This window comes from Protopterus annectens, chromosome 16.part0 (assembly GCF_019279795.1).
Source record: "Protopterus annectens isolate FY-2018-M chromosome 16.part0, PAN1.0, whole genome shotgun sequence".
Taxonomy (NCBI): Eukaryota; Metazoa; Chordata; order Ceratodontiformes; family Protopteridae; genus Protopterus; species Protopterus annectens.
Window position 1 is genome coordinate 590386610 of NC_056750.1, and position 25843 is coordinate 590412452.

General features: G+C 45.3%; 1 protein-coding gene across 2 annotated transcripts in view; it reads left to right on the forward strand.

Annotated features, from left to right (window-relative positions):
- DPP7 (dipeptidyl peptidase 7) overlaps positions 1 to 25843 on the forward strand; it is a 2619404-nt gene that overhangs the window by 391608 nt on the left and 2201953 nt on the right. For both annotated transcript variants that reach the window (XM_044058506.1, XM_044058507.1), the window contains exon 3: positions 18694 to 18857. In XM_044058506.1, coding sequence (XP_043914441.1) covers positions 18694 to 18857 — 164 coding nt within the window. The remainder of the gene's footprint in view (positions 1 to 18693; positions 18858 to 25843) is intronic.

Below are 25843 nucleotides of genomic sequence, written 5' to 3' on the forward strand. Positions count from 1 at the left end.
TAAACATTACAGTTGGATAAACAAACTTAATGACCAGAAGTCCATATCAATGCTCAGAGAAAATCCATAGTCCTTCAAACGGCTGAAACCCAGTGTAACCCTCATTTGCTTCTTCAGCTCTTATTCGTGCTACAACACACGCGGGAAGTACCATGTAATTTCTGAAGCCAAGTTTGCAATTGTTATGCATCCACAAGACATATGCTGTGCAGGCTACCAGGTGGTACAACCTGAAACAAAACAGATTTCAGTAATTTGCACCATGTACTAAGCAGTCGACTAAATTTGTCCAGATATACTTCTGAGCCTTCAACAACTGCGATGGTTTGGCTATGTGCGTACGTGTCAAGCAACAATGCTTTCACCAGTGGCAGTTGCATGCAACACTAGCTACTTGCACATATGAGCCCCCATACATACAAACAGCTGTATGGTTATGCTTCCAACATGAAATGTTGCTAACTATGCCCTCCCTTTACACATTACAATATGCAACACAAGCAGCCAGTCACAGTCCCACCTGAGCAACGGTGGAAACATTTACCTGTTTGTCCACTGTGTGCATTGGTATCTTCCTCTAAGCATATAGCGATATCTATATAGCATTTCTAGGATGTGTGATAATAAACGAGCAGTTTCGAATTGCGGGTGGATGGTGATGCATGTGTTATTTCGGATGCTGAGTTTCTCTTTTTCGATTGTGTGTGGTGATGATACACAGCAGTGACGTTCACGTTCTGTGTTCATCATTGTGCAGCAGCAGAAGCATCACTGCATGTCTGCTAGACTATAGCCATCAGGGTGTACTGTTGGCTCTTCACTGTCATTGCTGCTGCTCGTACACAGTTTCCTCCTAAGCTGTCCTGGGCGATAGGTAGGCTCAAATTGATAGCCCTGTCTTGAAGTCTGCCCTTGAAATGCCGTGTCAACAGCGAAACTAAAAAAGAAGCGTCAACACCAGGAATAATCGGATCATGAAAGAGTAATTCATTTATCCGCATAGTCTCAATTACATGTAGAAATAGTAAATCACAGATACAAGGATTACAGAGCTATTGCAACCAGTCGTCATGCGCTGAGCTGTTTACTAATATGTGCAAGTAGATCAGGCATGTACCACACAAATTGGTATTGGCTACTGTGTCCAGGGAACGTGTGCATATCGACATGGAAAAGGCTACTTCGTTATCTTGACTTTCTTGTGCCAGGTCAGCTGTATGGGTTCATTGTTAAGTGCACCAAGAGCAGTAACAGTTAGTGTGGAAATGAGATGTGAAGTTGCCGTGCAAACCCCAATTAAAAAACTTGAATTTCACCTTACTGGCATTAATGTGTCTAAATATTTATGATTGTTCAGCACCATTACTTTCTGTAGGGGACTAGCCAAGGCAGCACAAATCAAAGTGGACTACACCCCAACTCAAGAATGGATACAAAAGGCACAGCAACTAATAACTTGCACAATTCTTGTTTCAAAAATAGGCCCAAAAGTGAAGGGGACAGTATGGTGTAACAGAGTATCAGCCCACAAGCTCTGTAGCCAAGAAACCAATCTTCCAACAAAAAGGAAAGCCCTGTAGTAGGTCTACCCACCATGTACTTTTAAATCACAAATGGGACACAACCACACCCAGAAGAAACAACGGTAGTACAGTGGCAACCATCATTATGCCTAATCCTGCAAGTGGCATGCTAACATCCCCAACAAGTGACAGGCTGCGTAACTGTCCGATACAAAGCTGCTGTGTTGTAAGTTGAGTTATTGAACCCTTGAGACTGGGATTACAGTCATTAATGACAGCTAACGCAACTGGTACAGGAAAACAAAAAAAAAAAAACTTGCATTTGCACATGTACTGAGGGAGCACATTGAAAAAACCTTGCCTGTTTGTAAATGCCTAATGACAAAAAAGTCCATTATATATGCTGGGAAAAACACCTGTTGCAGACACCCCGGAATGTACATGAAAATGTCATGCAGACACTATATTTCTGAAAATCTGTAGCACAACATGATTCAACTTGCAGAAATAAAGGAAACCCAGCTTTTAACCATCAGACAACCTGCACAGATTCAACGCCATACTCTGGCCCACAGTTATCCCTTCCTAGCAAAATGGCAAAGATCACTTACTTCCCCAATTATCGTAAGCAGCAAATCATTTTGTAAAACAAGGGAACCAGTGGTGCATCAATACATTCTGGCACCCTGGGCTGTCTCAGTCGCTGGCCCCTCCTGCCCCACAAAGCTATGGTCAAATGGGCCCCCCTATACACAGCCCTCCCTACTGCAGCCCTTTCAGTGGCACAGTACATGGCTTTATCGCCGCATTTACCAGAAACAGTAATGTGTACATTACTTCCACTATGATTACTGGTAGCTCAGGTGAAAAATTTTAACTTTTACATCAAAAATACTGATGGAAACCTTCTCAACAAAGCAAGACACTCGCACACTGGACACTTGCATTACAACTTCTCTGCCATCGAAACTCTCAACCACAGCAACAGCACTGTAACCCACTTGCAAAGAAAATGGATCTGGCCAGTGTCAGGTATAGTTTACCTTTTGAGCTATTTTCAAATCATAAGCACCGTTGTACACATACTAACGGCTGTGCATTTGTACATATTGCTTGATTCACCTTCCTGATCATATTAACTTGTATTCGTTGTGCGAAAGTACAGTCTTGATTGACCATGTTTTAACATGGTTTTGAACACTTTTCCTTTCAGCAATGCTATCACGTGTATGAACCAATGACAACACTGTCCAATTCAGAGCATTTATACCTGAACAGTCTACTCAGACTGCTGTCATTACCAGGCACCAAAATCAGTAAATATGTACAACCTCTGGAGAAATAAAATTCAAATGATTTGCACATTAGGCAGCTGTTTAATGAAGAGGTTGCTGGGACCACACAAAGGCTCCAAACCAAGGATGGATTTTAATCAGACATGGAGTAATTTTAGAAAGTTGAGTGAATGAAGTGATTGGAGTCTCCTTGCATTTCGTGAAAGCAAAAAAGGCAATCTAACTTTAAATGCCTAACATTCTACGAGTATACTTGTCACTGCTTTGCCAGAAAAATGAAAAACTGTAAGAGGTACAGAAGAAAAGTGTGAGGCCAACATCCCGGACAGTTTCTGGAAATCTGGACAGTTGCTGGTTTGCATCACAACAGGTGGTATGACTGCACTTCAGGCTCATATTTGAGTAACACAGACCACGAGTTACACCTAACTTACTTAGGGAACTTTACACACCCCTTCCACCCACACACTAGCAAACCTCGCTACCAACCCCCCCACACACACTTGCACCCACCAAAGTGCACCCCCACAGACCACCCTTGTTTGGAATTCATTTACACTGTTTAAGTTGTTTAGAACAAATAATCCATAGGCATCTGGTAAGCAGCGCAAAACAGTCCCACAATAAAAACAGACTTAGCAGTAAAACTACTCTACCCTTGAAACTGACATTGATTGAGACAGCATTGAAACCCACATGCATATAAAATGCATCTGGATAGTGACGGATAAATTTTAACCTGTGGACTGATTTCAAATAAGCCCCTTGCACAAGTCCAAAACGTGTACAAACATAAATGTTATGTGATGCACCTTCCTGATTGTATCATACAGCACATGTAGAGCATGTTTTAAATTGACTACATTGAAAATTATTCCTGTAAGCAGTGACACAATGCAGCACCACTATTGACAAAACTGCCTAATTGCGACCATTTCCATTATACAAAGGACCCTCAAACTTGTCGATACATTTCAACCAAATCAGTAAATAAGTACAATCTCAGCAAAAGTGAAATGTATCAAAACAATTACACATAAGACATCTGTAACTGATGAAGAGTTAGGAGCTAGCAAATTAAAATTATATTTCAATGATTCAGCTGCAAATAGTGTTGGTTGGTCTTGAATACATTGCCTATGATACAAAGACATAAGTAATATTGCAGTATGGAATGTATGGCAAACGAACAGCTAGTTTGTACTAACTAGACATCTTTTGTAAAAGACTATGCTTCCTTGACTGCAGCATCCTCCCACTACAATGCACCACTAAGTCAATATACAAAATCTCTAGAAAGGTAAAATTCATCGAAATAATTTCAACGAAAGAAATCCTAACTAATAAAGAGATAGGTATGAGCAAATAACTGTATATGTCAGTTTCACCTGCAGATGAAATGCCTGCTGCCCTCGAAGACATTGCCTATGTTCCACAACAAAAATTATAAACTAGTAATATTCCAGTAGGGAATGCATGGCAAACATAACAGGTTTTTAATTGCTACGTAGCTTCTCCACAATATGACGGGCCGAGGACTGCAGCATCCTCCCACTTTAAAGTACTACACAGTACAGTTTCGGTTTTCACCAACATACCATCAGAATAGAACCCACAACCTTCTGAAAAAAAAAAAAAGTGTTGTGCCACTAGCAGTGTAAGCAGACTCTGCATAAGCAGAGCTAAACTGTTTCCCCCACTCTCTGCCCCTTGTAAACACCACATGAGATGCAACTCTCTTGTGAATAAGCACCACTAAAAACCCTGAAAAAACTAAACATTAATATAGGAGGAGGAAAGGACTTAAATCAGGCACAAAAATATAAAGATTGTTGGTGTTATGTTATAAACTCACATCCACACATGCACTCAGCCCCTGCTTGCTTGCATCCACACACACAGCCCCTGCTTGCATCCACACACACTCACTCAGTCCCTGCTTGCATCCACACACACACACTCAGCCCCTGCTTGCATACACACGCACACTCGGCCCCTGCTTGCATCCACACACACACACAAATCAGCCCTATTGCATACACACACACACACACACTCAGCCCCTGCTTGCATCCACACACTCAGCCCCTGCTTGCATCCACACACTCAGCCCCTGCTTGCATCCGCATACACAGCCCCTGCATGCATCCACGCACACACACACACACACACACACACACACACACAATCAGATCCTGCTTGCATACACACACACACACACACACAATCAGACCCTGCTTGCATTCACACACACACAGCGCTTGCTTGCATACACGCACAGCCCCTGCTTGTATACACACACACACACACACAGCCCCTGCTTACACACACACACACACACACACACACACACACAGCACCTGCTTGGATACACACACACACTCAGCCCCTGCTTGCATCCACACACACTCAGCCCCTGCTTGCATCCACACACACACACAGCCCCTGCTTGCATCCACACACACACACACACACACACACAGCCCCTTCTTGCATCCACACACACACAAAAACACACACAGCCCCTATTTGCATAACACACACACTCAGCCCCTGCTTGCATCCACACACACGCACACACTCAGCCCCTGCTTGCATCCTTACACACACACAGTCCCTGCTTGCATCACACACACATCCCCTGCTTGCATCCACACACACACACACACACACACACACACACACACACACACAGCCCCTGCTTGCATCCCCACACACACACACACACACACACACACACACACAGCCCCTGCTTGCATCCCCACACACACACACACACACAGCCCCTGATTGCATCCCCACACACACACACACACACACAGCCCCTGATTGCATCCCCACACACACACACACACAGCCCCTGCTTGCATCCCCACACACACACACACAGCCCCTGCTTGCATCCCCACACACACACACACACACACACACACACACACACACACACACAGCCCCTGCTTGCATCCCCACACACACACACACACACACACAGCCCCTGCTTGTATCCACACACACACACACACACAGCCCCTGCTTGCATCCCCACACACACACACAGCCCCTGCTTGCGTCCCCACACACACACACACACACACACACACAGCCCCCGCTTGCATCCCCACACACACACAGCCCCTGCTTGCATCCCCACACACACACACAGCCCCTGCTTGCATCCACACACACACACACACACACACACACAGCCCCTGCTTGCATCAGCAAACACACACACACACACACACACACACACACACACAGCCCCTGCTTGCGCACACACACACACACAGCCCCTGCTTGCGTCCACACACACACACACAGCCCCTGCTTGCGTCCACACACACACACACAGCCCCTGCTTACACACACACACACAGCCCCTGCTTGGGTCCCCACACACACACAGCCCCTGCTTGCGTCCCCGCACACACACACACAGCCCCTGCTTGGGTCCCCACACACACACACAGCCCCTGCTTGCGTCCCCACACACGCGCACAGCCCCTGCTTGCGTCCCCACACACGCGCACAGCCCCTGCTTGGGTCCCCACACACGCGCACAGCCCCTGCTTGGGTCCCCACACACACACACACAGCCCCTGCTTACACACACACACACAGCCCCTGCTTGCATCCACACACACACACACACACAGCCCCTGCTTGCATCCACACACACACACACACACACACACACACAGCCCCTGCTTGCATCCACACACACACACACACACACACACACACACACACACACACACAGCCCCTGCTTGCATCCACACACACACACACACACAGCCCCTGCTTGCATCCACACACACACACACACACACACACAGCCCTGCTTGCATCCACACACACACACACACACACAGCCCCTGCTTGCATCCACACACACACACACACACAGCCCCTGCTTGCATCCACACACACACACACACACACAGCCCCTGCTTGCATCCACACACACACACACACACACACACACAGCCCTGCTTGCATCCACACACACACACACACACAGCCCCTGCTTGCATCCACACACACACACACACACACACACACACACACACACACACACAGCCCCTGCTTGCATCCACACACACACACACACACACACACACAGCCCCTGCTTGCATCCACACACACACACACACACAGCCCCTGCTTGCATCCACACACACACACACACACACACACACACACACACACACACACACACAGCCCCTGCTTGCATCCACACACACACACACACACAGCCCTGCTTGCATCCACACACACACACACACACACACACAGCCCCTGCTTGCATCCACACACACACACACACACACACACACACACACACACACACACAGCCCCTGCTTGCATCCACACACACACACACACACACACAGCCCTGCTTGCATCCACACACACACACACACACACACAGCCACTGCTTGCATCCACACACACACACACACAGCCCCTGCTTGCACACACACACACACACACACACACACACACACAGCCCCTGCTTGCGTCCACACACACACACACACACACACACACACACAGCCCCTGCTTGCGTCCACACACGCACACACACACAGCCCCTGCTTGCGTCCACACACACACACACACACAGCCCCTGCTTGCGTCCACACACGCACACACACACACACACAGCCCCTGCTTGCGTCCACACATGCACACACACACAGAGCCCTGCTTGCATCCACACACACACACACACACACACACACACACACACACACACACACAGCCCCTGCTTGCATCCACACACACACACACACAGCCCCTGCTTGCATCCACACACACACACACACAGCCCCTGCTTGCATCCACACACACACACACACACACACACACACACACACACACACACACACAGCCCCTGCTTGCATCCACACACACACACACAACTCCCTGCTTGCATCCACACACACACACACACACACAGCCCCTGCTTGCATCCACACACACACACACACAGCCCCTGCTTGCATCCACACACACACACACACACAGCCCCTGCTTGCATCCACACACACACACACAGCCCCTGCTTGCATCCACACACACACACACACACACACACACACACACACACACACACAGCCCTGCTTGCATCCACACACACACACACACACACAGCCCCTGCTTGCATCCACACACACACACACCCCTGCTTGCATCCACACACACACACACACACACACACACACACAGCCCCTGCTTGCATCCACACACACACACACACACACACACACACACACACACACACACACACACACACACACACACACACACACAGCCCCTGCTTGCATCCACACACACACACAGCCCCTGCTTGCATCCACACACACACGCAGCCCCTGATTGCATACACACACACACAGCCCTGCTTGCATCCACACACACACACACACAGCCCCTGCTTGCATACACACACACACACACACACACACACACACACACACACACACACACACACACACACACACAGCCCCTGCTTGCATCCACACACACACACACACACACACACACAGCCCCTGCTTGCATCCACACACACACACACAGCCCCTGCTTGCATCCACACACACACACACACACACACACACACAGCCCCTGCTTGCATCCACACACACACACACACACACACACACACACACACACACAGCCCCTGCTTGCATCCACACACACACACAGCCCCTGCTTGTATCCCCACGTGCATAGAGCCCCGGCTTGCATCCCCGCGCATACAGGCCAAAATTTATTGAATCAACTTTACAAATTGTTGGTGTTATGGGTAGAGACTTCAGGCTCCTGTACTGAAGGTACAGGGTTTGAGCCTGGGTATTGGTAAATATCAGCTGTATCCATGGGGGGGCATTTTCACACACACACACACACACACACACACACACACACACACACACACACACACACACACACACACACACACACACAGCGACTGCAAGGAAAGTCACACTGTTTAAAAGACAAAATGATTGCAAAAAAAGGGCAAAAACTCATGCTGGGAAGTATAGATCTGAGTTTAAACACAAATACTCCACACTATTCTTAGTGAGTGCAAGAAATCTAAACACACACACACTCTTAGTGACCTGCAAGAGACCTCATGTGTCTGGATCGTGTTTAACACTTAGCGAATGCAAGAAATCTCAGTGTTTAAAAGACACTTGGCGACTGCAGACTTACCTGAGTTTAAACACAAGTACTGCACACGATTCTTAGCGAGTGCAAGAAAGCTAAAGAAACACTGTTTAAACACAAATATGCTATAAAACTTCAGGCTGGGAAGCAAACTGTCTGGATCTTAAACTTATGCTGGGAAGCATGGATCTATATTATGACACACAAACTCTCTGAAATCTTGATCTAACCCACACAGGAAGTCTGGATCTAAAAATAACGACATGCACACCCCCCTCCCCTTTAGCTTGTGCAAGGCAATGAAATTTGTATTTAAAGTGGAAACTTTTTTTTAAACACTAAGTTCTACGCAGACAAAATACCTTGACTCACTTCTGCAATTAGGCAAACTATGCCCACAAAAAATACCTTAGCGGCAATGAAATTTGGGTCTAAATACGCATTGACTGTGTAATTACAGTAAAATCTACAATCCTTTTGGGAACAAAGCTTAACTAAAATGTAATAGCAGTGCTTATTAAACTAATAACGACTGCATAATAAACTAGAAGGCAAGCGGTACAAAACTCCTGCATGTGCTATGATCTACAATTTCCCAGTCACCTTGAATATTGAAGAAACCAAGCGATGTCTCCATATTATTACAGGGAACAGACTAGTATGAAAAAAAAACAGCTGAAGAACTTACTGTTTAAATGCAAGATCCGAATGCAGTAGGAGCTTCTGGATAAGGAATCCACGTGTTCCCGGATGTCCAGCAAGATAAATCACTTTGCAGGATACACCATGAGTGAAAAGGGGTTCTTCAGTCCCTGCAGCAAGTTTTTAACACCTCACAGGTGTTGGGAAGGTCTGAATATCTGACATCACATAATAGGCGGAGGTAGGGATTTTTAACAATAGCATGTAAATAGCGCCGGGATGATGTAAGTTTTTGGGCGGTATCTTCTATGGAAGCTACTGCTGATTTGTAGCCGCTCTTGCATCACAACTTCAGAGCCAAAAGCTAACTTTTACAGGGCGCGAGAAATACTTTTCTAAGTGAAAGTAAAGCAGTGCGGGTAAGGAATGTACTACTGGAGGAAAACAGAGGAAATAGTTTTTCAAGGCAGCATTGTTCATTTTTTCAGGTTGGTAGATGGAATAGGGAGAAAATGATCTAATAAGTTGAGTTTGTGTAAGGCATATCCCGTTGTTGTCCTTTAAATATGTATCTCTGCGTTCTTTCCTGAATCCCAAAATGAGGGAGAAAGGATACTTCATAGCTTGGATGTCAGCATATCTCTTGGGTACTATCTTGACAGGACTAAATCTTTCAGAACTTTTGATAAGTTAATTTCTTGTAAAAGTAACAAGAGACAACCTGTCTCAAAGTGGACTATTTCTAAATGGTTGTCTTGGGCTATAGCCTTTTATTGTTCTCAACAAAATAAACCTATTCCAGGCAGGGTCGAGGCTCAGGGCCTTGGCTTCCTCTGTAGATTTTTGGATAGAGTTTGGATGCAAAGTATTCTGGAAGTATTAACTAGGATCTCTGTACATACTTCTGCAAAGGAATCCCAGCTAGATTTTTTTCTCTTGGTCTAGGAATAGGTCTGTGAGCATTATTTTTTTTTGTTATTGTTGCTGCCACTGTCCTGTGTGAATACCAAAACTTAAGATTTTTGAGAGCGCTCCATCGTCTTTATAAAGTTGTTGTGAACACACTGTTATTTTTATTTATTTATTTATTTTTTTAAAGTACCACCTCGGGGGGGGGGGGGGGTGAGTTAATGGTAGATTCAGGAATTTTGCTGATGTTCTGAGAGGCCACTATGTGTCAACACAAATATGCAGAGACACGCTTTGCGGATCTTTGCACGATTTCTGTGATTTTTTGAGCTTTGTGGGCTCATGGACAAAAGTATCCATTACATTATTCAGCTAATATATTTATTAAGCAGCTAGTTCAGCAAGATTGTTTTAATTGATTACAGTTTTGGTATATAGTCACATTATGGACACATTTAATGAATATGCATTGAATGATTTACTGAGCAATACATTTATGGTGAAGTGTGCAAATTGTGGCATTTCTCTAATAAATACTGCAAAAGATGATTTGAGTTCCTGTTTAAACTGTTAAAATGCTAGATTTTACAGGAATTCTTAATAGTAAACAATGCTGACCGTTTACTCTTAAAGATTTGGAGGCCACATTTAATACTGTAATTACTCTAGTATTAACACTGATCACATTAAGGACAGTAATGCTTGTAACTCTTTTAATGATATTGAAACAGTTAAAGAGAAGATGTTAGCAAAACATCTGATGAAAGATCTCTAAATTTAATAATGTTTACTTATATACAGAACTGTAGAAGTTTAGAAGTTGTAAAAGTTAAAACTAAGCCTTGTTTAACAAAACTATAAGACAAAGGGAATAAAGTATCTCATTAAGAAGAAGAAAAAGAAAAGTCTATCTTTAATTCTGAAGCTTATGAAGCTGAAACTTTTTGGGTATAGAATCAGATAGTAACTTAGCAGACAGTTTTATAATAAATTTAGATCATTTATATGATTTATAAGAAGGGTTAGAAGTACTTAACTGATCCTGCTTGTGAAACCACTGGCTCAAGCAATAATTCTCCATCAAACAGCAGCAGGGTAAGTCACTTTTATTTAACCTATTGAGTAATGCATACCTGTCACTGTTCCAGATTTGACAGACTCCTGATTTTGCCTCATAGTTTTGCTGGTAAATCATTCAGGATTACTGGCAGTCAGTAAATACAGACTTCAGAGTTTTATATTTCTTGTCCAAAAAAATAACATGTTGATGCAAAATGTGTTGTTCTGCTAACCTTTTAAGTGAATTAGAACAATGTTTAACACGTTCCTGAGTTTGAGCCTTTATTCTGCTATTATTTTTGGCACTGCAAAATTCTTCACCAAAAAAGTTGCAAGTTATAGTATCTGTTGTCCTGCCAGTTTTTATAAACTTCCTGAAAAAGAAAACCATCCCTGGATATCGGAAGCATCAGCTTTTCATAAAATCCAAGGTGCGACTGAGATCAGTCATTCTGAGCTGCTGAACTCTATAGTGCTTACCTTCCTCATGTTCATTATCAGATTTATCCTAACAGGGTCATATCACAATTTCCTGATTATGTTGTTAAACCTGAACAGGACTAATACGTTTTGTTTCTCCTAATTTTCCACAGCCAGCAGCAGCTTTTGTAGGGCCCATACACATTCAAGGATGACTTTGTGGGGGGTGGGGGCTGCAGCCACAGGTGGTGCAGATACCTAAAGTTGGCTGTGTTAGTTTTAGTGGAGAGAATATCCTCCAGCAGGGGTTAAATCAAGCCAGGGGAACTATGTCAGTGGTAAAATATTTAATGGAATTGTGAAGCCTGTTACTTAATAAAGCACTTAATATAACCAAGAAATATCTTTGAATTTTAAAGAAGATGCAAATAATTAATGTTAAGTTGTCAATCTCGCCTTCATTCTTGTTGGATGGGTTCGGAGCCGATCCTCGGCTCCGACTCGGCCAATACAAAAGCTCGAGAGCTTATTCCACCGGCTCGAGGCTCCCCTATATCCCACAATGCTAGGCGGTAACTACTCAGATCTCGTTTGCCGCTTAGCTGACGAGGTGCTCTCTTCTACCGGCTCTGGCAGGTTAGTAAGTTTTATAGTCAAAAACTTAAAATTTCTACCCCTATCCTTTCTGTTTAGTTTAGTTTTTAATATAGAGTATCCCTTTAGTTTAAATCGGGTCTCCCTTGTTTTTTATCCCCTTTTTATTCCCTTTTAACTTTTAGGCCTTTGGCCCACTTCCCTTTTTTCCCCTGTCATTTTAGTGTGACTGGATTTTTTCCTTTGGTTAAAGGGTGTGTCTGTGTGTTGTGTCTGTGTTATATACACTCTCTCTTTTAGGATGTCTAAAGACTCCAAGGTCTCTGGCTTCAAGAAGTGTGATTTGTGCTGTCAGAAAATGTCTCTGATAGACGGTCACACTTCGTGTCTATTGCCTGGGACCTTTGCACCTGCAGGACTCCTGTGCTGTTTGCCATGCATTCAGCCCTAGAGTCCTGCAGGAACGCGAAAATAAGCTTATTCTTAGAGGCTTGTTAAAGCCTGAAGGCCCCTCGACCCAGTCTGCATCGGGGAAGCCTTCAAAGACTTCCAGGCCGTCGGCTCCAGCTTCTGAGCCGTCTGCTGGGAGCATTAAGGCTGCTTCGACATCGGCTCCGGCTGGAGTCGATGTTTCAAAGTCTCAAACCGTTACCTCGGCTCCGGCCGGAGCCGAGGTTGCTAAGACTCAGTCAGCTCCGATAGTCTTATTGGAGCCACCTTCAAAGAAGAGGTCGAGGTCCCCTTCCATCGGCTCCATCCACTCTGCTCCGGGATCCCCTCTTCTGTCGGAGCGGAGCCATAGGTCCCATTCCTCTTGGTCCTCCAGGCTATCCGACCCTGACTTGCAAAGGGTGGTGAGTAGACTTCTCAAGTCTGAGGCACTGGCCCAAATGCTGCATAGCCCTACTCAGTCAGCGGCTGTTCCCATCCCTGCTTCTCTTCCTCCTCCGACTCCTTTGAGTTTGGAGCCGGGGCTCGTCGGAGCCATGGCTGTCGGTGCGCCGGAGCTGATACCTTCCCTTTCGGCTCCGTCGTCTGCTCCGATTTCCTCCTTGGAGGGATCTCGGCGCCGAGCTTCCCTCGTAGGCTCCGAGGGGGCGAGTGGCATCGGACCCTTGTCCGACCCCGTTCTCCCTCTCGGAGCGTCGGTGCTGGTGAGTTCGGCTCCATTGGCCTCGGAGCCGTCCCTGTCGGTGCCGGGAGGGTCCTTGTCTCCTCGGAGCGGGGACCTTCAGCCTTGGCTGATCGGGGCGCCTTCGAGGTCATGCGGAGCGTGCTAGGCCCCGTGTCTACCCCACAGTTGGCTCCATCAGCTCCTCCCTCTTCAGTGCCTGTGGTGGTTTCTACCCACCCCCTCGTAACAGACCGTAGAGAGCCAGCTCCTCAGGTTTCCCCATTGGGAATATCCTCTTCTTCTGAGGCTTCTCCTGATCTGGTAGGAGAACCCTCTCAGAAGAGACAGTGCAAGAGGAAGCACATTGACTCCCCCGAGTCTATCACCTCTGACACCGACTTGGAGGAATCTGAAGGTTCCCCTTGGTCCCCCTCTGAGGATGTCTCCTTTGCTGACATCCTTGAAATCCTTAAACAGAGGGGAACTGGCCCGCTCTTAACCCTTCAGAGGACGAGTCGGTCTACCTTGAGGCATTTGGCTCTCGTCCTTCCACCTCCTGGGTGTCTCCTCCCTTTGACCCCCTCATGGATGTGGTGGCAAGGAAGGCTTGGACGGCCCCTGATTCGGTGGAACCTACCCCAAGGAGGCCGTCAAAATTTATTACTGCCCCAAAAGAGAAACGGTTTTTATCCAAAGGTGTCTCTGTTGATGCCATGGTGGTGGCCGCAGCCACTAAGAAGGAATTATCCGATCCTTCGTTACCTGTCCATCCTCCTGATAAGGAGTTTAGGACTATGGACAGGTACGGTAAGCGGATGTTTTCCTCAGCGACCTTTGCCTTTCGGTCGCTGAACTACTTGTGTCACTTCACCCTTCTCCAGAGGGATTTACTCAAGGATATGGGTGAGGCCATGCAGGATCCAACAGCTGAGGGGTTCCAAGACAAAATGAACTCCCAGTTGGCAACCCTGAATTCAATTGTCAACTCCTCCATGCGGCTTATCTCATATGCGGCTGATGGGGTGAGTAGGGCCGCAGGGACAGGTGTAGCTTTACGACGCCACGCCTGGATGCGGCTTTGCAATTTTGCGGACCCTTTCAAGGCGTCCTTCAACAATTCCCCCTTTGGCTCAAAGTTGTTTGGACCTCAGGTGAAGGATACATTGACTAGGTGCGAGCAGGAAGGTAAGACTCTCTCTGCTGTGGGAGTCCGTTTTTCTACCCCTTCCAGACCTTATCCCAAAGGTCGGGGGGGGGGGGATGTGGTTCCGCAAACCACAAGGAGTCTCATCTGACGCACAAAGTCTATTCCCCTCTAGAGGCAGAGGGGGGGAACAACAATAGACGCCGCCCTAGGGGCAGAGGTGGCCCACAAAACCAGGGTAGCAGAGAAACTTTCTCTGATAAACCCGTTCAGCATCTCTGAGGAGCTGCCCGGCTGTCCACCTTCGGAGGCAGTCGGAGGAAGATTATCACTGTACCCAAAAGCCTGGCTTTCCCTCACTCAAGACAAATGGGTACAGTCGATCATATCCGAGGGTTACAAAATCCCCTTTATTCACATCAACTGCTTCTGTCCAGAGACTTCACCATCCAAACTTGCCAAGCTCTAGGCATTTCAATAAATTTTGAAAAATCTGCCTTGTCACCTTGTCAATCTATTACCTTTATAGGCACCACCTTAGACACAGTTCATCTTTCCGCCAGACTAACAGAGCAAAGAGTATCAGATATCCGCAAACAAGTTTGCCTTCTACTTCAATGCAACAAGATCAAAGCCAGGGTAGTCTTGAAGGTATTAGGACTCATGGCAGCTACTATTACACTTCTTCCCTTAGCTCGTTTTCACATGTGGATCCTCCAGTGGATGCTGTTTTCTCAATGGTCCTTCCAACAGTTCCCGATGTCTCACATCATCCTACTAACCCAATCATGCAAGAATCACCTGTCTTGGTGGATCACATCACCTCAGGTTCTCCAGGGCAGACCCTTCATTCCTCCACCCCCCCCAATCGCCACGGTGACGACGGACGCCTCCCTGATCGGGTGGGGGGGGCATTATCAGGGCAGGACAGTCTAGGGCACGTGGCAATCTTTCGAGTGCCACTTGTACATAAATGTCTTAGAGGTGAGAGCAGTGCTTTTAGCGTTGCAAGCCCTTCAGGACTCTCTTCCCACGGGGACTATTGCAATTCAGACGGACAACATATCCGTAGTGTGGTACATCAACAAACAGGGCGGAACCAAGTCCTACCCCTTATGTCGAGAGGCACTCAGACTTTGGCAGTGGGCGATTTCTTCTCAGCGTTTTCTGATAGCAACGCACATTCCTGGGAAGTCCAACGTGATTGCGGACAAGTTGAGCAGGGCTATTCTCATGCCTCACGAGTGGTCTCTAAAAAAAAAAAAAAAAAAAAAAATCAGTGCTGGAAGAAGTCTTTCAAAGATGGGGCCGGCCTTGCTGCGATCTTTTTGCTACTCCCCAAAACAGCAAGTGTCACTACTTCTTCACCCTCTTCCCTTTACCAGGCCAACCCACCAGACACGCTCTAGTCCACGATTGGCCCCGGGGACTTCTGTATGCTTTCCCCCCCTTTCCACTGATCTCTCAATTCAGAAAGCTATCACCTCGAGAGTCACCATGATCCTCATTGCCCCTTACTGGCCTCGACAGATATGGTTTCCGTTCCACCATTACCTCTTGGAGCAGCCTTGGCATCTGGACCCAGTGCCAGATCTTTTGACCCACCAGTCGGGCCAGCTGCACCACTCCCTCCAATCTCTCAACATCACAGCGTGGTTTCTCCGATTCCTACCCTAGCCAGGCTTCCCTTAATCTCTCATTCGGTCCGTAACATCCTGATAGCCTCTCACAAGTCTTCTACCAGAAGGATTTACAATAGTAAGTGGAAGCGTTTTTCCTTCTGGTCAGCATCAAAAAATATAGACCCCTTCACTGCACCTATCCAGTCTATCCTAGACTTCCTGGCAGAGCTCTTTCATTTAGGCTCTTCCTCATCTACCATTAGAGTACAACTAGCTGCTATATCTAACTTTCATGTAGGTGTCTCGGACTCCAGTATCATGTCCCATAAACTCTGCAAAGCCTTTCTAAGAGGTGTCTTTTTGCTCAAGCCCCCAATCAGAGATCCCCCACCTCAGTGGGACTTGAATTTGGTCTTAGCATCCTTGATTCTCCCCCCCTTCGAACCTGTGGCTTCATGCCCTCTTAAGTTGCTCTCATGGAAAACACTTTTTTGTAGCCATAACATCAGCTAGAAGGGTATCTGAACTTCATGCTCTTTGCAGTCGTCCTCCTTACTTAGTTTTCCATAAAGACAGGGTGTCCCTCCGGACTAATCCGTCCTTCTTGCCTAAGGTTTCCTCTGAGGCAAACCTAAACCAGACGATTGATCTCCCCGTCTTCTTCCCTGATTATTCCAACAGGTCGGAACAAAAGTTATATTTTCTAGATGTTCATCGCCAACTTCGATATTATTTAGACAGGACTAAACAGTTCAGGAAATCTGATCAGCTCTTCCTGTCTTATGCGGAAGGGAAATTGGGCCTTCCAGTTACTAAAGTGTCCCTTTCAAGATGGCTTACCTCTATAATTACCTTCATCTATGAAATCAGACATCAAAAACTGCCTTCAAGACCTAGAGCTCATTCAACTAGGGCATTAGCTACATCTGTAGCTTTTCAGGACAGGCTACCAATAGATTCCATTTGTGCAGCAGCCCCATGGACTTCTCCTCATACCTTTATCTCGCATTACAAATTGGATATGGCCTCCAGAAACCGTGCCAACTTTGGTTCCACTGTTCTCAAGAGTCTGTTCTGATAGGCCACCCGGGGTAAGGTGCTAGGGACGCGGTCCCATCCAGCAAGAATGAAGGCGAGATTGACAACTTAACATTGAGAAGTTATGTACCTACCATAACGTTTCATGTTAGTTGTCTTCTTCTCGCCTTCTTTCTTGCGTCCCACCCTCTTTCCCCCTAGCCTGGACAGACCGATAGGAATTTTTGGGATCTTCCATTGGGGTTTTCCTTCCCACATGTTCTACCACCTCTATTCTCCCTTTTATGTTTGTGGTAGCTTACCTACAGGTTTATATATAGAGGTGGGTTCCTTTTCTCTCTTCTCCATACTATGGAGACCAGAACTGCTTGGTTTTAGCTATCAAATGAGATCTGAGTAGTTACCGCCTAGCATTGTGGGATATAGAGGAGCCTCGAGCCGGTGGAATAAGCTCTCGAGCTTTAGTATTGGCCGAGTCGGAGCCGAGGATCGGCTCTGAACCCATCCAGCAAGAAAGAAGGCGAGAAGAAGACAACTAACATGGAACGTTATGGTAGGTACATAACTTCTCATTATTACCCACCTGGTTTATTAAATATGCATGGTTGCTGTTCTAGCTTTTGTTGGTTTGACAGACGTGTTACAATTTGTCAAGAAAAAAGCAGGGTTCGCTGGTGCCTAAAGACGGCTATGTTTTGATGTACACCATTAGCATTCCATCACTCTTGTGTTACTTATTGCACTGACATACCTTATAATGCTTCACTGTGCATTATGCTTTCAGGAGTGTGAACATACTTTCTTCTGGATTTGCTTAGGCTGTCCCTTGTTTTGTGCTCCAAGAAGGTTGGCCTCGATGCTTTGTGTTTCCAGATTTTGTGCAGAAACTGTGTAAAATATAAAATATAAAATATTAATTGGTATGATCTTGTAGTTTAGTCTTTTATGTGACAAGGATCTGAAGGGATGGTTAAGGGACATATCCCTCTTTATAAGCATTAACAAACTGATGAACACAAAGTCCTGTTCTCTAATGATACAAATGTGTTTGATTCTTCCACAAAAAGGTTCAATCCCTATATACTACAATAACCACACTTTCAGCAATCTAATATTATGATGGCTACCTGAATATCTGTTCCTTCTTTTCTAGAGATATTATGGAACTTCACTTCCTTTTGGAAAAAAATCATTTGAGAAATCTAACATTGGACTGTTAACAGTAGAGCAAGCCTTGGCAGACTATGGAGTGCTCATTAAAGCACTTAAGAAGCAGTATAATGCTGAAAACTGTCCTGTAGTTGTATTTGGTGGGAGGTAAGTCGGCTATATATTTTTCAGAATTGTTCTACAATTGGCATGCTGATTGCCTACATAATATATTCAAGTACTCTATAGCATTAAAGATTGAAATGAAAACTGGACATGTGCTTTGATCAGAATTTGAAAGATAAATTGTGTCCGTCATACATTCGTCTGAACTGACATGCATCTTAGGAGTGGAGATGGACAGAAATTTCTCCTGTAGAATTTAGAAGTTCTTGGGGCAAAATCTTGGTCCTCAGAAGATCATCCCACATAGAATCAAGGCAGAAATGGCTGAATGCACAGTAGATGTAATATACAAAAGCACAAAGCTGTAGAATCCAGCTGTATAAAAGGAAAATCATCTATCAACAGGCAAACATGCAGAGAATATTTGTATTGAAGGAAGGGTAAGCCCTCTTGTACCTCCACACCCCTACAACTTCTATTTTCTACATTTGAGGTCACAAGTTTGAGAATAAGGAACTATTCATTTGTGTTGCAAGAGCAAATAATGTTCTTCATATTGATCACTGCTGCAGTAGTTTTAGCTACATATATTATATCCTTTTCTGTTTCAACGCTTTGTCATGAGAATGTATTCTACTTCAGAACAGGAGCACTCTTTTTTTTTTTTTTTTTTTTTTTTTTCCCTGTCAATTCAAAAGTTGTTTAAAGTATTTGCATGCTGCTTCTTTCTGTGAATAAAATGTTTATTTTACCTTTTGGGACTGGTAAAGTATTTAAGTCCTTTTTACTATATTTTTCTGTTAAAAAAGTGACTTCAAAAGGCTTAAAATTTTTTTGGCTTTTGCTGCTTTTCTTCCGTGGAAAAAAGGCACAATTTTCTGCTTGACTGTGTGGAACAAACTACTGGTCTCTGATTGCTTAACATTTTCTTTTTTTGGATGGAAGAACCAAACAGTCTTTGCCAGCACAACAGGTTAGCAGTTTACCTCAGCTGCAAATGGATGACTCTGCTGTGGCTATTGGCACCTCAAACAATTTTTCTACCCTGTATCCCTGTGGGTGTACTGTGGACTGGTGGAGGTTAGCTACATCATCTGTGGTAGTTGGGGTCCCCTCAGTGGCCAAGGGAGAGAGACTCTTGTTGATTCTGGGAGAGGGAACAGGGAAAGCTTCCCTGTTTTGTCAGAATGTTGTGCCCGTCTCTGGGGAAGCTTCTTTTGCCATTAATAACACCACTGACCCAATGTTTGCTGCCAAAAAGAAATGGAAAACTAAACGCATCTATTACTCCCCAGATTTTCTTGGACGGGAGTAATTTACTGGGTCTGGTGCAGGGTTTAAATAGGCTATTGAGCCTTCTTAAATAATAGTGTTTGGTAAAACAAAGAGGGATACCTCTTTCCTGAAGAGATTCAAAATTCTGAATCTTGACAGGAAGATGAAGGGATGATGCAGGGTTTTCTCCTTAAATTTTTGATTCAGACTCTGAAGAGAACTGAGTTTCTGATTAATTTTCCCTGTGGGGGGATTTTTTGTCTGAATATCTTTCCAGATTGTCCCAGTAGATACAGTGGGAGAACACTGGTTTCTCATTCTGTCAGAAAATAGTGTGAGCTTTACGCAGAGAATTTCCAGAACCTTCACCTGTTCCTTCCATTTTGTTAGCTTTGGAGGGTACATGTGTGGTAGTGCCTGCAATTTTTCTGATAGTCAGCCAGCTACCCCTAAAAATGTAGATCAAATGTATAAAGTTTCACAGTCTTAAGTTTTTATACACCCAAACCTGACCCAACAGCTATAGCTTTATTTAATTCTGCTGCTGCTAAACATTCAGATTTGATTTTTTTTTTGTACATTTCTCAACAGTCTTCAAATCCGACTTCGGACACTTTCAAGTTTTGGATTCTGTACACTGTTTCCTCCATTTACCAATAATTCCCCAAGATGACCAAGCTACCTCTGATCTCATTTGCCACCACAAGTGTTGGGATAGATCTTTTGGTGCTCAGTAGTGGGATAAGTTAATTTATAGGTTCATACTAGGCTATCTGCCCTAGGGCATTTATAAGCCTAGCCAGTGTGTGTTTGGCTTTCGCCACCCATTTTAAATGAATTTTGCTATGCTCTTTTTCGAGGTTAGTGTACTGTGCCTCTGTCTAACAGTGACACAGAAGTGATACCCGGGGTAAACCTGCGATCTCCCATCCACTCATCAAGATTCCTCTTGAAGAGAGTCAATGAGGGACTTTGCCTAACCTGGACTGGGATTTTATTCCAGAGTGAAGGGGAGCCTCTGGGTTATGAATCTGTCCCTCCAGCATGTCCTATTTATTTCAATGCTGAGGTTCAAGTCTCTCGAGCGCGTAGCTCGATGGGATTTGGATTTTCTGAGGTGCAGCATGTCCATTAATTCCAGGTTGGACATGGCTTTATACGTCAGGCACAGATCGCCTCTGAGCAGGCGGGGTATGCCACTGATTAGAGCTGGAGATTCTTTAACCGGGCAGCATATGGCATCTGTTTGAGCACTTTGATCCTCTTGGTGAGGTACTTTTGGGGTCTTTCCAGTTGCTGCAGGTGTCTGGTAAGGTACATCCCAAAAGGGGCATTTTACTCAATTATGGGCCTGATGAGGGATGAGTAAAGAGGCACGATGACCTCCCCTGATCTAGATGTGAATCCCTTCATGATTAGGTGGGCTATATAAAATGTTTTTCGAACCACTTTGGCCACGTGGTTGTCAAATGAGAGATTGCTATCAACTTGGGTCCCCAGGTCCCTAATTACTTCCGTACTTAATGGATTACCACCTATGTGGTAAGTTGTGGGCACTTTGTTTTTGCCAAAGGGGATGACTATACACATTATGGCGTTTAGCTTGAGGCCATGGCTCTGGCACCAGTTGTCTGTTTCTATGAGGCCCTTTTGTAGGATGCTTGTGTCGGCTGGAGAGTTGATTATGGCACCCAGTTTGCAGTCCTCTGCGAACTTGGTCAGCCACAGTCCTTCCGTGTTGGCCTGTACCTCTGAGAATTATATACCGAACAAGAGAGGTCCCAGGACTGAGCCTTATGGGGCGCCACTTGTAACTGGTTTGGAGTCTGACATGGCTCCAGCAATTCTAACCATGTGGGTTCTGTCCTTGAGCCAGTTTGCAACCCATTTAGTGACATAGGGGTTTATATTTAAGCTGGTGAGCTTATCTATAATGCCCGAGTGGGGTATTGTATCGAAGGCTTTTGCAAGGTCCAGGTAGGCTGTGTGGACCACCTTCCACTCGTCAATGGCCTTTGGTGACTGTTTCAAAGAAATCGACCAGGTTTAAGAGGCAGGATCTGCCCTTAACAAAGCCGAACTGGGTAGGATCCAGTGTCTGTAGGTCCCCAATATCTATATTTATGAGGTCCATGATGATCCTTTCCATAGCTTTGCAGACTAAGCTAGTCAGGCTTATGGGGCGATAGTTTCCAGGATCCGTTGAGGCACCACCTTTGTGGAGAGGGACCACTGTTGCTGTACGCCACTCTTTGGCTACATATCCTGTAGTAAGGCTGAGATTGAACAGTAGTTTTATGTTTGGGTTTAGCTCTTCTTGGTGTTCATGTAGGATGCAGCCCGGGACACCGTCTGGTCCCATTGATGCTGTGTTTTTTGCTTTGGAGAGGGCGGCTAGAGCATCTGAGATGTCAGCGGGGGCAGCACTCTGCTGGGATAGATGTTTGCCCTTTTGGTGGGGAGGGGGGGAGAAGTTTGCGCTGAACCTGTCAGCTAGGATGTTGGCAATGTCTGTGGGTTCGGTGTATTTTTTGTCATTTTGGACTAATTCTGAGCATATCTGGGAATTCCCACCCAGGTTCCTAACATAACTAAAGAAAGCCTTGTGATTATCCTTAGTGTCCTGTGCAATTTTTCTCTCGAAGCTGGCCTTGGACGATTTTGAGTGCCCGTAATTTTTTGTTAATACTGATCAGAGATGCCTTCCCTTTTTGGGATTTTGCTCTGTCATGTAGTAGCTTCCTCCTTCTATTGTATAGTTTATGGCTGGGGTCCACCAGACAGGACGCCTGCCTTTGGAGGATTGGGTCTTGGTTTTATTTGGGATTGCATGATCCATGCATTCCTGAAGGTGCTCATAGAATGCATTTATAAAGGATTCTGTGGTCTGGGCCGTATTTTCCACAGGCCTGGGGGCTTTGAAGGATTCCACTTCGGTTTTGAGGAGTGTGAAATTTGCTTTAGAGAAGTTTTTCACTGTGTTTTTTTGGGCAGGGGGTGGAGTCGGGATGTGAATATCCAGTGAGATTAGTTTATGGTCTGATCTTACCAGTGATGGATACACTTCTGGTCTGGAACATAAGAGTCCCCATGTTGGTGATGATCAGGTCCAGTATGTTTTCCCCTCTTGTGGGAGTGGTAACAAGTTGTTCCATAGCATTTGAGTTTATAAATTCTAGGAACCTTTGGGCTAGGGTGTTGGAGCTAGAGTAATGCTCCCAGTCTATGTTTGGGTAGTTGAAGTCGCCCAGTATAATGGTGTTTGGAGAGACCTTCATATTTTCCAGTGTTCTCAGGAAGGCCGAGTGGGGTTCCTGGGTTTGGGAGGGTGGTCTGTAGCAGGCTATAAACTGGAAGGCAGTTTTACCCACAGTTAGTTGCACATGGATAGTCTCTGATGCTTCTTGCTGTGCCACCAACCTGGAGGTGTGGGTATCTTTGACGAATATTGATAGTCCCCCCCCCCCCCTTGTGGTTCGGTCCAAGTTTTGGGGCTGAAAAGCATGGTATGAGGTATATCCTGGTAGTGCTGGGGTGCTCTCGGGAGCCTTGAACCAGGTTTCTGTTACTGCACAGATATCGATGTTCTCCATGCTAAGGAGAGTTTCGAGTGCGTGCATCTTGAGGTTTAGACTTCTGGCATTGAGTAGCATTACTCTTAGTTTCTTATCCCTTGTGATACCTTTGGAGGTGGGTTTGTCTCTTGAGCCTTGCGTAAAAAAGACACTATAGGGGTGGCAAGAGCATTTGCCAATATCCGGAAGCCCAGGGGTGATAGGTGCAAGCCATCCCTAGTGAAGCATCGTGGCTTGTCGAGCATGTCATCCCAGGCTGACAGGCATTGGATCCCCTTTGAATAACACCAATACTTAAGCCAATTGTTGAAATTGATCATCTTGTCTTCATATTGTGGCATCATTCTTGGTGAGGGTAAGATGCTACTCCAGGTCAGGGTCATACCGGCCTGGGCTACATACTCAGAGAGCTCCTCTGTCTTTTTTCATGTAGTCCAGGGAGGTACGTCTCGGGTCATTCACACCAGCATGGACAATGACTTAGTCATATTTGTACTTGCTTTGGAGTGACCTGAGTGCTTGTGTTGTGGCGGATCCTAGCACCCAACAGGCAGCTCACCGTGACCTTCTCCTTGTTTAGCCTGGTGAGTGGGACGTCAGTGTGCCTGACTATCGAGTCACCTATTACAAATGTATTAGGTGTGTTGTTTAGCCTTAAGGGCTGTGACTGTTCGGCACACTGGCTTTGTGAGCTATGTGTTGCACGTGTTTTGTTTTGGGGTAGTGGTTGCTTGGGTGTCTGGGCGTGTATCTTTTCTAAATAGCTTCATAACCTTAACATTTGAGTAATATTTTTTCTCATTTGTCTTTATCCTTTGCTTTTCTACATTCTTATGCTATTCTCTGGTTCTTCACCTTAGGTGTTGGACTTTTCTAATTTCTCTTAAAAAAAAGATTTTTTTTTTTTTAATTTTTATAGTTACTGCTACTATTTTTATTGGGTATGATAGTATTTGTAGTGTATAGCAGCTTTTACTGTAGCTGACTATGTTTTTTTCTGCACCTGCTTTTTTGGTATCTTGTTTTTTTTCCCCAGGATGTGGGACAAACCATCAATATTTAAAAAGTGTGTGGCCTGTGCCCACAAGTTATCAAATTTAGATGCATATGATGTGTGTACTGCCTAGGCCTCTCAATTTGAACATTTCCTGCCTCATGGGCCATTGTCGAGAGACAAAATAAATTAATCATGTGAAAGAGCTTCTCCCAGCACCTGCTGGAGAAGAGTACTCCAGTTTCTTAAAAACCTCCATCTTCTGCTTCAAAGAATTAGTTGAAAAGCCTAAGGAGAAAAACAAAAAGAAGGAAAACGAGAAAGATCTAAAACTGTGGTAGAGGTCTCCAAACCATACCTCATCTTTGGATCTGGCTTCTAAAGTTACTAACCATTCAGTCTCAATGCTTTTCTCTGATCAGACACTCCTGCAAGGTTATCACCGGAGCCAGTTTTGCCTCTTTTCCATTCTTACAGAAAAGGCAGTACCATCATTCCAGACCTACATCCACTGCTTCATATTTCAGTAAGACATCTTCCAAAAGCCTTATTGAAGTAGGCATGGACAAAATGATGAGGTTTCTTTGGACTCTGATTCAGTTGGAGGTCCTCCCAGCTCCATCTTCTGGCCGAGAAAATGTTTTCATCCTCACATTCAACACTTGATCCTTCTGTGATCTGACTTTTTGGATCAGAAACATTGGATTTGACTTCCACCAGGGGCAGGTCTGCATCGGAGCTCAGTCTTTATTCATACTGGTTGGGTCGGCACAGACTGCTTTGAAGCTGTTTGAGTCTCTGGGCTGAATGGTTAGCATTGACTGTGACAGGATAGGTTTGGAACTGAGGTCTTTGGAACTGTTCCTCCCCCTTGGAGTCTCAGCATTAGACAGTTGTGCTCCAACTTCAGCCCCTGATCTGAGCCACGTGGTATCCCATGTTGAGCCTCCTTTGGTAGGGCTTCAGGTCCTAGGGCTCAGCTTCTCTGAACCATATCAAACTTGGCTTTTGAGAGAATATGCTCTTATTCTAGAGAGAAGACTATCCATGTGAATTCTGATCCATCCCTCCCTCAAAGGATCTCCCAGGATCCCGTACCTAATCTTCTTGTCCTGTTAGGACAGCCAGTAACTAAAATTCGTGCACTGGATCCAATGGAAGAGATTACTTCAGCTTCTGAGGGA